Genomic DNA, 20,017 nt, shown 5'->3' on the forward strand with positions numbered 1-20,017 from the left:
TTGCAACTACTTTATTACAAAATTAATTAACTATAGCTACAACTATTTTTTTAATGTAGTGTCTACAAACTTTTTTTGAAATGCAGTCTCTACTTTGATACTGTTTAGAGAATAAATAAATAAAAAACATACTCACTTTCACCGTTTGAAGATTGAGCGAAAATAATCGAAAAATGGTTTAGATTAATAAATTAGCTCATTTAAATATGGAATGTTTTACTAAGAATTATATATCTGTTCTTGCTTTATTTATTTATACTTTTTTATTTATTTAGAACCAATTTGCCGCTCTAAACCTTTTTTTACTTTTTACGAATATTCGCTGCAAGAAAGGAATAAAATGTTGAAACAATCCAACCTTCAATTTTTTAATCCTTTCTAGACAGCGGATGTTTAATATAAGAAGTGTAACTCGGCTACTTGAAAATGAATAAGAGCAGTCAAATTTGATTGAAATTTTACATAGGCATACATGTACATAAAATTAATTAGATGAGGAAAAGCATCTTTTTTAAACAGAATATAAAAAAAACTTTTCTTTTCATTACAGGAATTTATTTTATTGGAATTAGTTAATTAATTTTAAACTTCAAGAGAGGGGTCCAGACCTGGACACTATCCCCATTCCAACGACATTGATAAAATGAAAAAAAAAAGAACGTTTTTCAAACCTACCAAATAATTTCAAAACTTATAAATATTCAATAGTTGACTTTTATGATGTTAATATATCATCTACAGAGTCTAATGCCTAACCACTAAGCTAATTGAATTCCATTGCATCCGTTTAATACCATTAATAAACAAAATGTTCTCGACTGAAGATAAATTTTACATTATTGATCAACTACATGAGTTTTGACTTCGGTCTCACGTAATGGGGTTGTTTCTTTCAGTCAAAAATACTACTTTTAGTCACTGAAATTGATAGAATGAGTAAAAAAAGTAACATAGACCCAGAAAATATTTTCGTTTTCCCAACTGTTATTTTTTAATTAATTTTTTAAAAATGTCCGATTTTTCAAACAAGGCTTTGTCTTGATGACGTCACAAATGATGCATTTTGTGTGTGTGTGTGTGTGGCGCATCTTTCTACCACGTTTTCACTTTATGATAATCAACAAGCGAATCAAATATTGCGCTCTACGCTTGCTATCAACCCTATCGTTGCCAATATGCGTGAGTAAAGATGCGAATTAAATATTTGGTCTGTGAATGGCAACCTGAATGGCATTTCATCATTTGTGATGTCATCGGCAAGATTTGTAAACAATGAAAGCGCACCGATTAAAGTATTTTTTTTTTAATATTAAACTTAAATAAATTATTTAAAAAATGGTCAGATCCAGTGTTTTTAAGCAGGCTCTTTCAGAAAAAAATGTTTTAAAATTTTGGAAACGACCCCATTGTATAAATATATGTCCACAATTGGGTTGTTTTCCATTTCTCAAAAATACTGGTGGGGGTAAGTTACATTTTTTCTTAATTTTGACTTATTTTCTCTCCTAAAAAAATAATCTTAAAAGACGTTCAGTCGCTGTTTTAATTTTCGCTTCTGGCGTCATGAGTGAAAAAGTCGCTAGTGTTGCCAGAACAAAGTTTCAGAAGATTCCCAAATTTCGCCAAATGAATACTTCATTTAACTAACAATTCTCACTCCACGAATAATTGCTCGAAGTGAAAACTCACCAGAAGGCGATATCTTGCCTGAACAGAAAACCACGTGACCCGATCCAAGATGGCTGTCTTCACTTGTGACGTCACACGATGAAACATCTTGTTTTATAAATATGACATTTTAAAAAAGTACTGTCCGACCATGGATTGTATGGAATTTTCAAACGACCAGATAAGACGGATCTATCTGAATGAGGGGAGAAAGTAAAAATTTGATGCCGGTATTCCGCTCATTTGAATGAGACTCTGCTTCTGCAAAATCTGGCATCGCTAAAAATAATAGATTCGTCCATTTCCGGCTGTAAAACGGAAGTTTGTCTTTCCATACAATCCGTGGTCAGACAGTAATTAAAAATGAAAAATGTTGGGAAAATAGAAGTATTTTCCTGGCTCCATGTTATTATTATTATGCTTATTCTATCAATTTCAGTGACTAAAAGTAGCACTTTTGACTTGAAGGGCACTCCCCCATTCCATATTTTACTTTATTTCTGTGTAGTTTAGGAATAAAAATCTTTCGGTTTGGTGCAGGTAGTGGATTTGCTGAATGACCTGTACACATGCTTCGACTCCATCATCGGTAGCTATGACGTGTACAAAGTGGAGACGATAGGCGATGCGTACATGGTGGTGAGTGGACTTCCCATTCGCAACGGAGACCGCCACGCTGGCGAAATAGCTTCTCTGGCACTGAGACTGCTGGCAGCCATCGAGACCTTCGAGATCAGACACAGGCCCACCGAGAGACTCAGTCTTAGAATCGGAATCAATTCAGGTAATGTCTTTCATAACTCCATAAGACCCCTACCTATGGGTCGGCGAGCGAATGGAGCAGAGAATTTTATATTGATTAACCGCATATGTAAGCGCATTATTTAATCTTCACATTTGATAGAGATGCTCCTGACACGTTTAAATCTCTACATAGTATAAAATGAAGTCCCCAGAAAGCGTCTGTGTGTTTGAACTCGCAAAACTCGAGAACTACCCGGCCGATTTCGCTGAAATTTTCACAGTTTGTTCCTTTAAGTCCTGAGAAGGTTTGCAGACCTGTTCGAAAAAAATTCGACGAGTAGTTCTTTTTTAATTCCAACTTAGGCCCAATTTTCTTATAAATTCCAGAATATGGGGGTGAAAAATCACTTGCACTATTAATATTACATATCGTTAGAAAGGGTAGAATTTTCCGCCAATGCTCTAACTTTAATACGGGGGGAGTTATTTGCGTTTTTAGCTGAAATTTTTTTTAGGCTTAGCTGAAATTTAGGCACTATTTTCTTCATTAAATAAATCAATAAAAAGTAAAGGAATTGTCCCACAGTTTTCTCTTTGACGCCATTGGAAAAAGCGACCTTTTTTACACCAGATCTAACTCGACCTTTGGTCGAAAAAATAAGCTTTTATCTCGAAAGGAAAAAAAGTTACAAGCCTTTTAAAATCAAGTTTAAGAACTCTCGATTCCATTCAAATTGTGAACAATTTTCTTTCGCATTTTAATTCCTTAAACTTATTTTATTTTGTGTTTCCATGGTTACGCATTTTAAATCCACCTTTCTGTATTTAATTTCTTAAAAGTATTTTAATATCTGTCGTCATTGTTTGGAAGGGAAATCATGATGTTTTTTTTTTATTTATTTTTCACGCCTGATTGTTGAATATACGTCACTTGACACAATTTTTATTTTCAAGGTAGACGGGGCAAAGCCGGGCAACGCAGCTAGTATTGATTAAATGCTTTTGTTATGTAAAATGAAATTCATCCATGTTTTCGTGCGGGCATCTAAAGTCCACCTCTTTTAAGTTGCTGTATGAATTAGTCAAACTTTCACTCCAATATAACAGTGAAGAAACCAAATTGTTTGTTTTGAAAACTAAGGTTCCTATGTAAGGGAAGCGTATCTCCTTCGTTAAGAAATAATAATTTTAACCGTCGAAAAAGGTTATGTATAGGTCTGTTCCACGAAAAAGCCGCCAATTTCTCCCGCACGTGGCAACTCATACATTTCATTAAAAAAGTTTTAATTTTAAAAGGTTCATAAACTTTTAAAACTAAAACTTGTTTAAAGAAATTTCTTGACATAAGAAATCCCACAAACATTTGATTTTTGAAGCAAAGGCATTTTGTTCATTTCCGTAATAAATTATTATTTTTAATAAAATATTTGAGTGTCATGAATGGGATAAAATAGTCGTTTTCCGTGGAATGATCCTCTAAATGTTTCTGAAGATTAGGCGAATTCTGACGAATGCATTTCAATGAAATAGGTCCCGAATCACATATTAATCGCCAAACGTGCAATAACGATGACACTCTAAATAAACAGACAAGTATTTTCTCATGCCGGTTTTCTTCTCTCCCATGTCAGTGAATGGAAATGATCAGCCCTCGGAATTGATCGTATTATAATCAAACTCTAAAAATCGTTTTATTGCGTTGCCCTCACAAGTTTTCGTAGAAACATGACAAGAAAATAAATTAAAGCAAATAAATTAAGAAATTCGTCTTTATTATAGTAATCAATGTTTAAAGAAGGTTTGCTTTGTGTGTGCGCAGACTGAATGCGCAGTACTGAATGACGTTTTACATAAAAATAAATGATAATGATAAAAAAAAAAGTTTGCATTTATTTTCTCATGACAATTACTTTCTTGTAAAACATGTTTCACTGCATAGTTACTATAAATGTACATTTCCTGTGCAATGTTTAGTTTTTTATTTGAAGTAACGATGCAATTTTTTTTTTTTTTTTTTTTTTTTTTTGAGCAATCACGATTGCTTATTGCTTTTATTTGACTGTTTTGATGTCCTATGATTTTATTTTCCCTCCGGCACCCTCTGCAGCACCACCGTCGACCGGCTGCTCACGATGCTGCTCCTATAGCGAAACCCGTCTCCAGGTTGCGTCAATATCCTACATTTACACGCATACATACACGCACGTACACACACGCACGCGTGTGTGTGTATGTGTTTGGGTAAACATATACACACACACGCATACATGCAGACACTTACACATACACACACAACTACCCACACACTCATGCCTGGACACAAACACATATGCCTACACACAAACACATATGTCTACACACACATACACATTCCCCCCCCCACACACACAAACACTTATACACACACTCATACCTGCACACAGACTAAAACACACATGCCTACACATACATACACATACCCCTACACACAAACACACATACCCCCCCCCCCCCCCCACCACACACACATAAACACACACGCCTACATACACACACACACTCGTGATTGCGAAAAACATAATTTGAATTCAAAATTTGAGAATTCAAATTAATTTTCTTTTTTTTTATATTTAATTATTTTTTAGAAAGAATTTTCTTTCTTGCAAAACGCGTTTCACTACATAGTACGCATGCAGTAAAATAATTTCGTCATTTTTGTTTCCGAAAGCATATCTATTGTTGTAAAACGCGTTTCACTGCTTAGTTACTGCGTCTGCAGTAAAAATAATTTTGTTATTTTGTTTCCGAAAGCATTTCCTTTCTTGTAAAACGCGTTTTACTGCATAGTTACTACGTCTGCAGTAAAAATAATGTCGTCATTTTGTCTCAGAAATGTTCTTTCCCGTAAAACGCGTTTCACTGCTTTAGTACAACGTAGGCAGTAGAAACAGTATATAGTTACGAGAAAAAATAGTCGTAAGGGAAATGTTAAAAACTTTTGCTTAAAAAAACAAGACATTATTTGTTAATGAGTAGTAATGAATGTTGTTTCATGTAAACTCATGGCAGGATTTAAAACTAATCATTTGCTCTAGTTTGAGGGAAGTTTTTTAAGTTATCACATTTTGCTCCAAATGTTACATTTGAGTATAATAATGATAATAATGATATTTAATAGGTCCTTGCGTTGCTGGAGTAGTCGGACTAAAAATGCCCCGTTACTGTTTGTTTGGCGATACGGTAAACACAGCTTCAAGGATGGAATCCAGCGGCGAAGGTAAAAACTGTTTGTTTCATAAATAAAAAACCTTTTCAATACATATTTGTGTGTTCGTGCGTGTGTATACTTGTTAGTAAGGCCCCTATATACGAGCCGAAGCATCAGCTGAAGATTAGCCATTTTGGATCGGAGCGCGTGTTTGAGTGGTTGTCTTTTCTGGCGAGTTATCGCGTTTGGTGATTGTTCCCTGTGGGCAATTATTAGTGGCACGTGAAATAAAAAATTATTTTCGGCAAATTTGGAGAAATCCGAAGTTCTGCTGCGGTAACCCTAGCAGTGCAACAATGAAAAATCCTATCCAAAATGGCTAAACTTAAGCTGATGCGTCGGCCTATCTATATAGACTCGACGTTAAATCCCGGTTATCACAAATTTGCCGTTTCAACTGCGCTTGCGCACGGGCTTTGCTGATTTCAAAACTCTTGCTCAAACTAATTAAAAACATTTTAAATTTGTTAATAAATATGAGATGACAACTGATAAAAATTAGAAAATACAAAGCTTTCTTTGATTTAGTTTTTACGCCTCGGTAAAGATTGAGTTTTGCGTACTAATTATTAATGGATTCGGATTTTTCTATCAAACAAAAGCCTTTTTCAGGGCCAAATTTTAACCTCAGAAGAGCGTACTCGATCTGCAGCATCACTTCCAATACAAAGCCGAACCCTCAACCTAAATACAAATGTATAATACTAAGCTGTTTACGCCTAACGTATAATATCCGCAAAAGACGGATATTTGTAATATTCCGATCATTTTTTAAATACATAACGTGTTTTACGTTTACGTTAAATAAATATTTCCAAACCAATAAATATTGAAGTGTAATTTTTCTCTTTTCTTTATAAAGATTATCAGTTATTCATATCCGTAGTTTCATATAATGTATCCCGAAATCGCTGTGAAAATACTCTAATCGCATTCATTAATTTGTTGGGACTCTAGCACAGCCTAAATATAAACAAGCAACACGAAATCTTAAAACAGAAAGCCCAAAAAGCAAAGTCCGTGCGCAAGCGCAGTTGAAATGGCAAATTTGTGATAACCGGGATTTAACGTCTAGTATCTATATAGCGGCTCCACTTATTAGTGCATGTATGTAATATATATATATTTCGGCTTAAAAACTAGTTCAACTTATAAGCTTCTAACGCGTTCATCTCTGATTTTCAGCCATGAAAATACACGTGAGTGAAGCTTGTAAAATAATTCTTGAAAAAATCGGTGGCTACGTTTTGCAAGAAAGAGGTGTGATTCATATTAAGGTGAGACACATTTCATGCTTTAACGGTGTACTGTAACATGATATTCATGTTATTATATTATTGTATGGTGATACTTTTACAACAATAACTCAGAATTGATTTCAATGATATTTTTTACTCATAAATCAGAAACCTTATAATGAAAACATCAGGGTTCGCCGATATATATCGGTCGATATATATCATGATATATATCACGCTATATATCTGATATTTATTTTGAAAATATCATAATATTTTGATATTTTCTATATATTTTTTTACAAATACAGTATTTTCAATACAAAAAGTATATTAATCATAATAATATTGTTAATTTATTATTGAAAATAACTAAAAAGTCATGTACTATATTTCTATGATATATTAATACATCATTAATATAACAAAGTAATATAATCTTTCTTTATTACTTGTATTTTATATCCATAAAATTATTAGTAACATAACAATTTTAATTCATATTAAAAGTGATTAATTAAATATTAAACATTGCTCAGAAAAAAAGAAAATGTCTCATGACTTTGCACCTACTAATGCATATTATTTATTTCTGAAACATATAACTGTAAAAGTAACTAACAGAAGAAAAATGAGTGAAACAGCTAATGCTGAATTAACTCTATTAAAATTGATAGAAATGTAAAATGAAATGGTATTAGATATAAGTAATGAAAGACCTCAATTTTAAATCTACATATTATAACTACAGTAGTACCTCCTTTAAGGGACACCTCCAAATAAGGGGCACCTCTAGTTAAGGGATATTTTTTCTGGTCCCAGTCCCTTTGCATTGGGGCCTCCATGTATTTGCCTCTAAATAAGGGACACTCTATTTAAAGGACAGCCACAGAGAAAGCTTACAAAAATTAATGTATAAATGCATATAAAGTATTGAATTTACTGGAATTAAAAACGTAAAATTCAATTGGTGAAAGTTTTACATTAATGTGTACTAGTATGATGTATTGTGTAAAATTCTTGCCAAAATTTACAGGCATGTTTTTCCCTCTCAACAATTTATTCAAGTAGGCCAACAGCCGTTGAATAGTCAATGGCTCGTGAATAGCTTTGTGTAAGAACTTGAAATGTGAACTCTGATTGAAAATTATACAGGGTGGTCCCGAATTCATGGTACAAACTTTAATGGTAGGTACAGGACATTGTAACAAGGATGTAATGTATAGGAATGTATAGTCGCAAGTGACGTGGTTAGGCGTAAACAGGGGAAATAACGGCCGAAAGGAAAAACAAAGATTTTATTGAAATCGTTGTTGACAAGTGTCATGTTTACAGTAAGTGTTCAAAATTGAGTCCACCATTAGCGATACATGCTTGACAGCGTCGGTGCAGCGATTGGCGTACACGTTCAAAGATGCCTGGTATTTCACGCACACCTGCAGCAGCTACAGATATGCGAGCGACGAGATCCTCATCTGAGTCAACTGGAGTCTCATAAACAAGACTCTTTAGATGTCCCCATAAAAAGTAATCGAGGCTCGAGAAATCGGGAGATTGGGGTGGCCAAGGGACTGGTCCACCACACCCAATCCATCTAGCACCAGACGTGGCATTCAGGTAATTCCGTATATCAATGCTGAAGTGTGCTGGCGCCCCATCGTGCTGAAACCACATGCGGTTACGAATGGCGATCGGAACATCATGCAGCAGTTGTGGTAACACTTCTTGCAGAAAAATAAGATAGCTTCCGCCACTGAGTCGCGTGGGTAGTAAGTATGGGCCAATCAAAAAGTCGTTCACAATACCAGCCCACACGTTAATACTGAAACGTTGTTGAAACGCATGTGGACGCGTTGCATGTGGATTATCAGTTGCCCACACATGGGAATTGTGCGCATTAAAGACACCCTCGCGTGAAAATGTCGCTTCATCTGTAAATAGCACATGACCTACGAAATCCGGCTGCAACGCACATTGCTGCAACACCCACTGGCAGAAGTTCACGCGAAGAGGATAATCTGCCGGATTCAATGCTTGTCTTTCTGAAAATGGAAGGGGTGTAAGCGATTTTCCTTTCACACTCTGCATACAGTCTGATGACTCACACCTACGTCATGCGCAACAGTTCTTGTGCTTGACTCGGGTCTATCAGCCACAATGTTCAAGATGCTTTCTTCCAGCCTTGGAGTGCGTACAGCTCTTAATCGACCAGCGTCATGTCTGTTGACGTCGAACGCACCTGTTTCACAAAGTTGACGATGTAACCGTTGAAAAATTCTATGATCCGGCATTTGCCGATTAGGATACTCCGCGCTATACATTCGTAACGCAGCTCTGGCGTTACCATTTGCACGGCCGTACATGTAATGCATGTCTGCTTTTTCTGCATACGTAAAGCGAGACCCACGTGATAACAGGCCAGACAACTCCCCTCCCCCCCGCTTCGTTACGCCACCAGTAGTCGATCTTTGAACTTGGCGCGCGAAACTTTGAAAGCAGTGCAGTCTACCAGTTAAACAATAGTGCTTCTTGGTCTGGTTGAAATAGATGAAATAGGAAATATTAACTTCGGCTGCACATTTTTGAATACAATACTGTTGGATTTATCTCATCCTTTCCACGTACCGGAATGTAGAGGCAATTAAAATATATATATATAATATAAGTGTCTGCTGAGTGAATTTGAGTCAGCGATTTCCGCTTCCGAACAACCTGCATGTGAAGAAAAAAGCTGAGCGTCTCATGGAATAAATTTTAATGTTCGGAGGTAAGTACTTTTCTCAGATAAACAAATTTACATTTTATGCAGTTAAGATTACTTACGTTTTCCTCCATTACACGAACAATTGTCAGTTTCCTTTCTGATATCTTTGTCTGTAATTTGTAATTTTAGTATACTGCTTTAATATTTGAAACGGTTAACTTGCAACTTTTTATTTCTTTATTTTTTCAACTTTGTACACGCATTTATTCGAAATGGATTTTCCAAGCTGACAATATACATATGTCAAAGTTTTCTGCAGATATACTTGTTGCTATCAGAAGCAACGTAACTTGGTGTTGATATTCAGTTAATATGTAAGCAAGTTTATTGAAACAGGGTTTTAACTGAACTAATCTTATATTTTCCGTTTCGATTAAATTGTTTCATACGCTAGCATGTGTTATTTTGATCAAAAAACATTCCTTGATGGGCTTCCGTAGTTCTGAGATAGAAGATTAGATTTGAACGCCGGAGGTCGTGGGTCCGATACTCAAACATTTCCCCCCAACTACGCCCCTGCAATGTTATTGAAACAAGCTGGTTCTGTGCGTAAATTAAAAAATATATATACGGTTTTTTTTCACTGTTGTCTTTAAGTTTTATGATATTTATGCACACATTATGGTTAAGTTAACGGTATTCATAATTTCTGGGCTTGCGAAAGATTAGTTTTGAGCAGTGGATACACAATGTGTTTTTGCCAAATGCTCTGTGCTTGTTTGTTTATGTTTAAAAAGGGCAAAATATCTTGAACTACATATTTTTTGAACTCCTTGGGTTTTCTATTAATAAGCTTTCAGGAACTCTGAAACTAACATAAATTGAATTAAAGGGCTGTCTATAAAGTATTATACAAACTTTTGAACAAATTCCTCCCCCCCCCCGTCCTCCTTGTTACATGTAACGCTGTTCAACATGAGCATATTGTTATAAACAACGCGTGATGTCAAACTTCTTGTTATCCCCTCCCTTCCCCCTGTCACAAAACTGTCACATTGATTTCCTAAAAGAGCATACTCAGCAAAATGTTGATCTAAATTTAACATATATGAGGTTTTAAGTATTAAAGAAAGTTGATAAAATGGTCATTCTATGAAAAGTTTTTTGAAAAAGGTTACTTTGTCATCAATTAATGCTTTTTAAAATAATTTTTCAAAAGCCTAAAATGATGAACTATTAAAGCCCCCCCCCCCACACACACACACAAGAATCATTAGCAGCAGAAAAAGCTGAAAATGGAAAAGTAGCCGAATTCCAAAAAAAAAAGGCTGTTTAGATATTGAATACATTTTTTGGATGTACAACATACAGTATTCATGATGTTGTATTATACATTCTTTAATTAACGTTTTTCAAGTTGAATTCCTGTGTAATTTTTCGAGAGTGCCCACCGAAGGGGGGGTGGGGGTCGGAATCATAGTCTCATAGTAATGATAGCTTTTCAATGGCCATAGTTATAAATAACTGTGCCCTTGAAATTTTGAGGGAGATGGAGATGTTTTGGGGTTTTTTTTTTTTTTTTAAGTTTTCATAATTGAAGGGGGTAGGGCACCGTCTACTTTGGAGGATGGCACCCAAGCATTCACGTCTTTTGAAAAGCATAAATTTGCTCAGCTAAGTTAACATTAATAATATAGTATTATGTACTTTAATTTGATGTTATGTCTTTGAAACATATTGGAGTCATGTTTCCCGTTTTCTTAAGTAAAAATGTTTATTTATTTTTTAAAATTTCATTTAATTCTAATTCAAATACAATAGTAATATTATTTTTTGTTTTGATGTAATTGTAAAATGAAAGTTCATTTATTTATTTGAATACTTCTTAAGACTTAATGTTTCAATACAATATACGAGTAGTTAAAATGCGATTAGTTAAAAAACAATTTCCAATGAAAAATAAAACTGTGTTCATTTATCACTTTGTTTTAACATGATTGTAAAATAAAATCGTGTTTAGTTATTTGAATACTTTGTAATACTTATAAATGTTTTTATGTCAAATACTATGAATTAAGCTCAGTGTATTTTTTAATGTATGATTATCGGTTCCTTTTTATGTTTTCAAATGAAAAAGTAGAACTTGTAATGCTACTAAAATAACAGAAGTCAATAATAAATAAACCAAATAGTTTTATTTAACCAAAATATTAATCGAAGTGCTCACTTCCCAATATCATTGTGGATCGACAAACGATGACGTCATTTGCTAGTTGGATGGCCTTCCTATCTCGAAGGCCTCGCGTAAAGTCACTCATCGTCTACGGCAGTACAATTGTGAATGGCGCTTTTCCCTACTGCGATGCATCATGTTCAATGGCGACTAGAGATCTACTGCCCTCTACCGGCAGTGATACCAAACGATCACTCCATTTCTCTTTCCTTTTATTTCCCCTGTTTACGCCTTACCGCGTCACTTGAGACTATACATTCCTATACAATAAATCCTTGTTACAATGTCCTGTACCTACCATTAAAGTTTGTACCATGAATTCGGGACCACCCTGTATTGTATTGATATGAAATACACCGCCTGCTCAGTCATTTCCAGCCGAGGACTGCAGTTTCGTGCTTATTAGCACTCATCAGCCTGGTATAGGAAAGTGACTGAGCTGGAGATGGAAAACCTCTTAAGGAAGTCAAGAGTGCCAAACAAACTGGTACTTAATATAGAATTAGCGCAGACCAGACGAGTGACCGAAGCAATGGTTCGGTTCAACTCGAAGAAACTGACGACGAGCTGGCGGTGTATTTCATGTATTTCTGCTTTACCCCTGGCTGTTGGGCCGGTAATTTACTGAATATACCATGCCTTGCCTTCAATATTCGAATTGAACCGAACCATTGTTTCGGTCACTCGTCTGGTCTGCGCTAATTCTATATTAGCTACCAGTTTATTTGACACTCTTGGCTTCCTTAAGAGGTTTCCCATTTCCAGCTCAGTCACTTTCCTATGCCGGGCTGATGAGTGCTAATAAGCACGAAACTGCAGTCCTCGGCTGGAAATGACTGAGCTGGCGGTGTATTTCATGTATTTCTGCTTTAGCCATGGCTTTTGGGCGGTAGTTTACTGAATATATATTGTATTGACTTTTAAATTCCATGGAGTCGAACAAGTTCATGTAAGGAATTATTTCAAAATAATTCATTATGTTACAAAAATTTTCCATTATCAAATTTTTATTATTAAAAGAATAAATTTTGAAATTTGGTTAATTTTGAATTTTATTCAAAGGAAATAAATCATTTTTAGCATTTTATCTTAAATGTTAATAGTTCATGTTTATTACGAAATTATACTGAGTTAATATTTACTGCACGTATCATTTCATCAACCTCCGAAGAAGGGACACCTTTATTTAAGGGACGCAATTTCTGGTCCCCTTAGTGTCCCTTATTGAGAGGTTCTACTGTATAATATAAGAAAATAAAGAGTGATTTGAGGATGCATTTATTATTTTGAAGACTTTATTTTGTGCTAACGGATATATATCAAAATATCCGATACATGTATCAAAATATCGGATACTTTCGATAATTTCGAAAATATCATGATATTTTCGAACCCTGGAAAATTCTACTGCACTTATAAAGTGATTATGGAAAAATTGAACTTTTAAGATAAATGTGGAAAGTAGCAAGATATTTTAATTACAACAGCATTTACTTTCATTACTGAACTTTAACCAATATTCTCAAGTAAAATTCCACCTCGAGTTATAAAAAAAGTCTATAAATCTCGAGGAAAGCATATTTTCAGTCCAACTTGAGAGTATCTTTTTTTACCCCCCCCCCCTCCCATTTCTTTTTAGTTCATGAAGTACTTAAAGGCAGTTTTAAAAACTGATTTTTAATACAGTTTCTACAGGATTCCATAATGTTGGTTTTGCTCATTTCCAAATATACCCACGATTCCTGATTTTTTGCAATAATATAATGTAGCCTTTTTTGTATGAGGAGCTGTATAACAGTGTTTTCTCAAAATATTGGGGGGGAGGGGGGAGCTGCAGTACTCATATTAAAAGATAACTTTAATAACTTTATAAAAATCCATGTGAAAAAAGAAAATTGTGACAACTTTAAATATATGAAATACACCGCCCGCTCAGTCATTTCCAGCCGAGACCTGCAGTTTCGTGCTTATTAGCACTCATCAGCACGGCATCCTGGCTATTGGGCTGTAATTTACTGAATAAACTTTAAATATGTTTTTCTGAAAACCATTTTTAAAGCACATTTTGAACGCTTAGCTTTAAGTCTATTTTACAAAACAGAATTTTTGATTAGTAAACCTTTTGCGCAAAACTTGAAAAAAAAAGCGAAATGAGCAAAATTGTTAATTCCCTTTCGTTGCAGAAGGAGCTACGTAAGATGCGAAGCAACTGTCATTCTATTAAAAATTTTAATTGTGCATTACCTACGCTCGTTTCTTTTGTTGTTTGAGGTAGTTAGTTCTTTATAAATCAGCACGTGAATTCATTTATTTAGATTTTTTTTTTCAAAATATTGTAACGGATCCGGTGCGACTTCCAACTTTCTTGAAATGACGACACAGTTCTTGAGAAAACACAGGAGATTTATTTACACTATGTACAGGAAAGATCATTAACAAGTGCTAAATTAATCATCAGCAATTAAGCAAATATCAATCAACACCGTAAACTCAACGGTTACACACGTATTTACATCTAAATACGCGAAACAACACAGCGAAATGCCTCGCAATAAACAGAACTAATACACTCTCAGTACAACTTCTCAATCGAGACTGACTTTTTATCATGCGGCAAGGCTATTTATAGACATCGAAAAGTTTCCACAATATTCCAAATGCTTCTCGTATTTTCTTTTCATTCACAAATTTTATCATTCAGAAATGAGGAGACCGTATACTTCAGCCGAATGTACGGGGGCTGTATATTCATTACAAGAAACTATTTACAGGTTACCTTACTACAATAATTCTAGATGAAAGATAATTTAACAAACGCCAAATTTAGCTAGATTACTACAAATTAATCACAAAAATAATTACTATTTACAGAATTTGTAACAATATGTCAAACAGCATGGGTGCCCCTCTCCCCCCCCCCCCAGAGTAAAGGCACAACCGCCGCCCCCCGCAAAAAAAGAGAAAAAATATCCCTCAAAACACTTCTGAAATTTGAATGACGCAGTTTGTACTATGACCCCCCCCCCCCTCCCTTAGATGAACACACTTGCAAACAGGTTCTATATTAAATACACTGCCAGCTCAGTCATTTCCAGCCGAGGACTGCAGTTTCGTGCTTATTAGCACTCATCAGCCCGGCATAGGAAAGTGACTGAGCTGGAGATGGAAAAACCTCTTAAGGAAGCCAAGAGTGCTAAACAAACTGGTAGCTAATATAAGAATTAGCACAGACCAGACGAGTGATTGAAACAATGGTTCGGGGCAACTCGAAGATTGAAGGCAAGGCATGGTATATTCAGTAAATTACCACCCATTAGCCAGGGCTAAAGCAGAAATACATCGCCAGCTCAGTCATTTCCAGCCGAGGACTGCAGTTTCGTGCTTATTAGCACTCATCAGCCCGGCATAGGAAAGTGACTGAGCTGGAGATGGAAACATTGCTTCGGTCACTCGTCTGGTCTGTACCAATTCTATATTAGCTACCAGTTTGTTTGGCACTCTTGGCTTCCTTTAGAGGTTTCCAGCTCAGTCACTTTCCTGTGCCGGGCTGATGAGTGCTAATAAGCACGAAACTGCAGTCCTCAGCTGGAAATGACTGAGCTGGCGGTGTATTTCATGTATTTCTGCTTTAGCCCTGGCTAATGGGCGGTAATTTACTGAAGGTTCTATATTGTTTTTCTCGCTCCCTCTTCTTTTGCAGGGCAAAGGCGAAATGCGAACATTCTGGCTGCTTGGAAAAGCCTCACAAGTCCACTTCTCGCCAGCAAGGATTCTTCCCAGTGTTCAAAGATCCAGCCAAAAGCTAGACTGTAGACTTCCGCTGCCGGATTTATTGAGCAGTGGTCGAAACTCTCCCTGGAACGAAAACTCCCCGAACGTGGGGGACAGTTGCCTCAGCCTCTTCGAAGAATGCAAAAAGAATGCCGAGAGTGAAATTTCTCGCGCCAATGGATACAGATCCGCGCCAACCATCAGTTTCAGGAACTTTTTCTCGCCATCCGATTGCATCTTGTGATCATTTCGCGAATTCATCATGCTTAATAAGACGATAAAATCTGTTTCTTTTATATTTATTTATTTATTTAATATGAATCATGAATTGCATACTATCCTCATTTGACCAAAGTTAATGTTGCTTTGATTTTTCAGATTGCCTTGACGACGAAAATAAACTAACTCTTTTTTTTTTTTAATGTTTATAAGAGGACAAATTTTCGTCGCCATGGTTACAACTCGTTTGCGTTCACTCAAGGCTAAACTTTAGCAGATTTTAGTCTTAAAAGGGGTGGGAATGTAAAATTATGTTTTTTCGGGGAAAACATCAACTAGATGAATTGAAAAAATAAAACTTCATCGGAAGACAAAATTTCCAAATTACTAATTTCCATCATTTAAGATTGTTTACAAATGGAAAAACATAAACGTTATGCACTGTAAATAATCTTTATGATAAGCGTACTGGTGGATATCGGCCATAAAATCGTTACCTTATCCTAATCTGCGTATCTCTTTTTATGGATATGCCTCTTTTTATCTATTCTAGAAAATAACCGGAATTTTTTGGCCATTTCCATTCCATTCCATTCGAATAAACAAGAAACTCAACGAGTAGAGTCCTATTGCAATTCGTGATTGCGAAAAACATAATTTGAGTTCAAGACGTCAAAATTCAAATTATTTTATTTTTATCATTATTTACTTATTTATTTATTTATTTATTTATTTGGACTTGCATCTGAGCCGATTTGTTTCTTAAATCTTGCATGTTATCTCCAACCATTAAAGAGAGTCAGTTAATAATGTAATAGGCGATATTTTGAACTTCTGCTCTGTAAGACAAGTAACTTTTGAATATAGTAGCTCAGCCACTTACACGTGTGTTATACTGGAACTTTAACATTGTTCACGAATTCAAAAAGGTTTTTATTTCATTTTGTTTACATATTTTTACTTCTGCTCTGTAAGACAAGTAACTTTTGAATATGGTAGCTAAGCCACTTACACGTGTGTTATACTGGAACTTTAACATTGTTCACGAATTCAAAAAGGTTTTTATTTCATTTTGTTTACATATTTTTACTTCTGCTCTGTAAGACATGTAACTTTTGAATATAGTAGCTCAGCCACTTACACGTGTGTTATACTGGAACTTTACCATTGTTCACGAATTCAAAAAGGTTTTTATTTCATTTTGTTTACATATTTTTACTTCTGCTCTGTAAGACAAGTAACTTTTGAATATGGTAGCTCAGCCACTTACACGTGTGTTATACTGGAACTTTAACATTGTTCACGAATTCAAAAAGGTTTCTATTTCATTTTGTTTACATATTTTTCATATTTTGAGAAAAACCAACAATACAATTTATTTTTGTAGAAGCTTCGTGATTTTTTCCGTGAAATTTAAATGATATCTGTAACACAATGTATTTTTCCAAACACACTAAACACTTCTTGTTGACAATTGCATTCAGCAGTTTAGAGAAAAAATACTAAGATCTATTTTTCTTACCATGACAAAGAATTTTCATAGCGTCTGTTTTTAACACTTTTACTGTACTTGGCCTGTTCATCTCGGAGTAATCTGAGACTTGGTTTTGCTTATATTTCAGCAACTAGATCACTTAGAGACTTCTGGATTTCCCTAAATGATTTGCTTAATCTTAAGGTACAACTTAACACTGAAAAATTAAAATTCTGGCATAAAATTAATGTTTCGGTTAGGATGGAAAATAGCAAATTTTGTGCAATTTTCCCATTAAATGTTTAAATATAAAAGCCATTGTTAAAAATTTTGTTGCCTTGCAAGAGTATGTTAAAAGCAATCATAATGAAAATTTTGAATCAAGGCTTCTTGAAAGCAAGGATGAAATCAGCAAGCATAAATCTTAGAGAGGAACAAGGATTAAATTTTAGTGCAACTGCTTAAAGTTTTTGGCACGTATACATAGTTTTTTTCCCCCTTTAAGTACCGAGCATTTATATGAAAAAATAAGGTGAAGTTTCGTGACGGTAAAATTATTCCATTTCTGAAATTCATTTACACTAAAAAGAATAAAATAACAGATTTTTTTAAAAAATACTAAGCATTTTTCATAACGCACTAAAAAGGACAAAATAACCTTTTTGGGTCAGAAAGGGCAATTAAAGCATTCCTGTAATTTTCGAAAATTCCATGAAAATAACACCACAAACGAAGAAAAGTGCGGTTCTAGTCATTTCAAACCAAACTTTCCCCTTAAGAAAAATACGTATGTTTGAACACTCAAATTTATGAATGAAAGCTAGATAATGATTAGAAATTCTCTTCATGACTAGAACCGCACTTTTCTTCGTTTGTGGTGTCATTTTCTTGGAATTTTTGAAAGCTACAGGAATGCTTAAATTGTCCTTTCTGACCCAGAAAGGTTATTTTGTCTTTTTGAGTGCGTTATGAAAAGTGCTTAGTATTTTTTAGAAAATTCTGTTATTTCGCTCTTAAACTTTTCAAAGCATCAAAATAAAATGTATGTGTCATTATTATGACCTAGAATGAATATGTGTTAAGATTTGAATGTGACAACCCGTTTAAGTAATGCAGTGATTGTTGCCCTCCATAGCAAGAAAGGCGTAGCTTAAAAAGTTAGCTTTAGCTACGAGTATCTTTTTAAACGTGTTTAAAAATTACTTTTTTCACCTGCAATTGATGCTTCCATGAGTTGTTTCTATTAACCCTTTACGATGTAAAGTAAACATAAACAACGTCAAAAAAGTACAAATTTGCAGAATTACTGCAAAACACGTGTTTTGGCATTTCAGTGAAAGCCTTTTTCAATGCAAAAAGTAAAGAGCTTATGGATGAAAAGATATTCAAAAAAGCTTTTTGGCTTTTGTCGTTTTTTGACGTTGTTTATGTTTACTTTACTGTTCAGCACAAAGGTATTTATTTATCTTGTTTATCTCCTTTACGATGTGTTTATAACTGCATTGTAAGACGTATACTAAATGATCCTTAAATAAATTTATTTATTAATTGAATAAAATAAATTCATTTCATTCAAGGGTTTAAATTACCTATTCCTTTTTACATAACTTTAAATATTATGAAGAATATTAAAAGGTAAAGAATTCACTGCTTAATTTAAAAAACTTACATTGAGAATTAGTTGATAAATGAGCTTAATTAAACTCCAATAGTACCTTCTTCAAAAGCGTCATTTTTTGCTTAAAGATAATGCTATTTATTCAAATAATTATGTATTTTACATGTTTTTTTAAAGCAGAGCATTATTTTATTTTATGAGTTCTGAAATTAATATGAGAAAAGAAGGATATGCTCGCCGAACTCACTCGATGTTCAATTGGAAGTCTTATTCTTGGATGCTAACTCATATTCAATAGAAATTACCTAGAAATAAACTGGCACAAGAGAAAATTATATTAGAAATTATTATGTATTATATTATTCACTAGAAGTATTTATTATTAACTTAAATGGTAATCATTTCTTTAAGAAGAGCTGTTTAAATTGCATTAAATATCATTAAGAATGTGAAAAGTTGCAGAATTCGTTCAACAAAATAATTTACCGTGAGAATTATTTTAAAAATAACCTCAATTTAAATTAAAACGATGTCGTAAATTTTACATTTTTTGCTTAAAGATGGCGCCACCTATTTTTTTTTCGAAGCATAGCTTCTCAATAAAAGCTTTCATTTCTTTTGCAAAGGATGAAATTGATTGCAAATAATAATGCTGCTTTTGTCAGCAACATTCAATCATTCATCTCATTTGCAAATGCTTATTCGTATTTAACAGATTACAAACATGAAAGAAACACTGCGAGAGAGGACTAGCAACATTGCAGTACGTCACAGCTTTGAAGCTTTGATTGACACTCGAATAAGCAAATGAAAGGGCCTGAAATTTTCCTATGACCGAACAGGAGTAAAGGTAGCTTATATGCGGCCGGGACACCGGGATTTTTTCTGAAATCTGGGACTGTCCCGGTCAAACTGAGACGTCTGGCAAGCCTATATGGCATATTTAACATGAAACAAACAAAAGGTATGTTTTATTTTATAGAAAACCTAAAATTTCAAACGATTACTTCGAAATAAATTCAAAAACCTGTTCCTCTTTGCATCGCAAATTAAGATCTGTCCCAATTTAATAAAATGAAAAAAATTAAGAATGAAGTGGTA

The 20,017-nt window shown here is 34.4% G+C and overlaps 1 protein-coding gene across 1 annotated transcript in view; it reads left to right on the top strand.

Moving 5' to 3' along the window:
* Positions 1 to 15,849, top strand: part of LOC129219812 (guanylate cyclase 32E-like) — a 123,034-nt gene extending 107,185 nt beyond the window's left edge. Inside the window, exons 19-22 of the mRNA XM_054854117.1 lie at positions 2,209 to 2,452; positions 5,570 to 5,668; positions 6,845 to 6,936; positions 15,535 to 15,849. Coding sequence (XP_054710092.1) covers positions 2,209 to 2,452; positions 5,570 to 5,668; positions 6,845 to 6,936; positions 15,535 to 15,849 — 750 coding nt within the window. The remainder of the gene's footprint in view (positions 1 to 2,208; positions 2,453 to 5,569; positions 5,669 to 6,844; positions 6,937 to 15,534) is intronic.
* Positions 15,850 to 20,017: the final 4,168 nt, after the last annotated feature.

The sequence above is a fragment of the Uloborus diversus genome, chromosome 4 (genome assembly GCF_026930045.1).
Source record: "Uloborus diversus isolate 005 chromosome 4, Udiv.v.3.1, whole genome shotgun sequence".
In the NCBI taxonomy this organism is placed as follows: Eukaryota; Metazoa; Arthropoda; class Arachnida; order Araneae; family Uloboridae; genus Uloborus; species Uloborus diversus.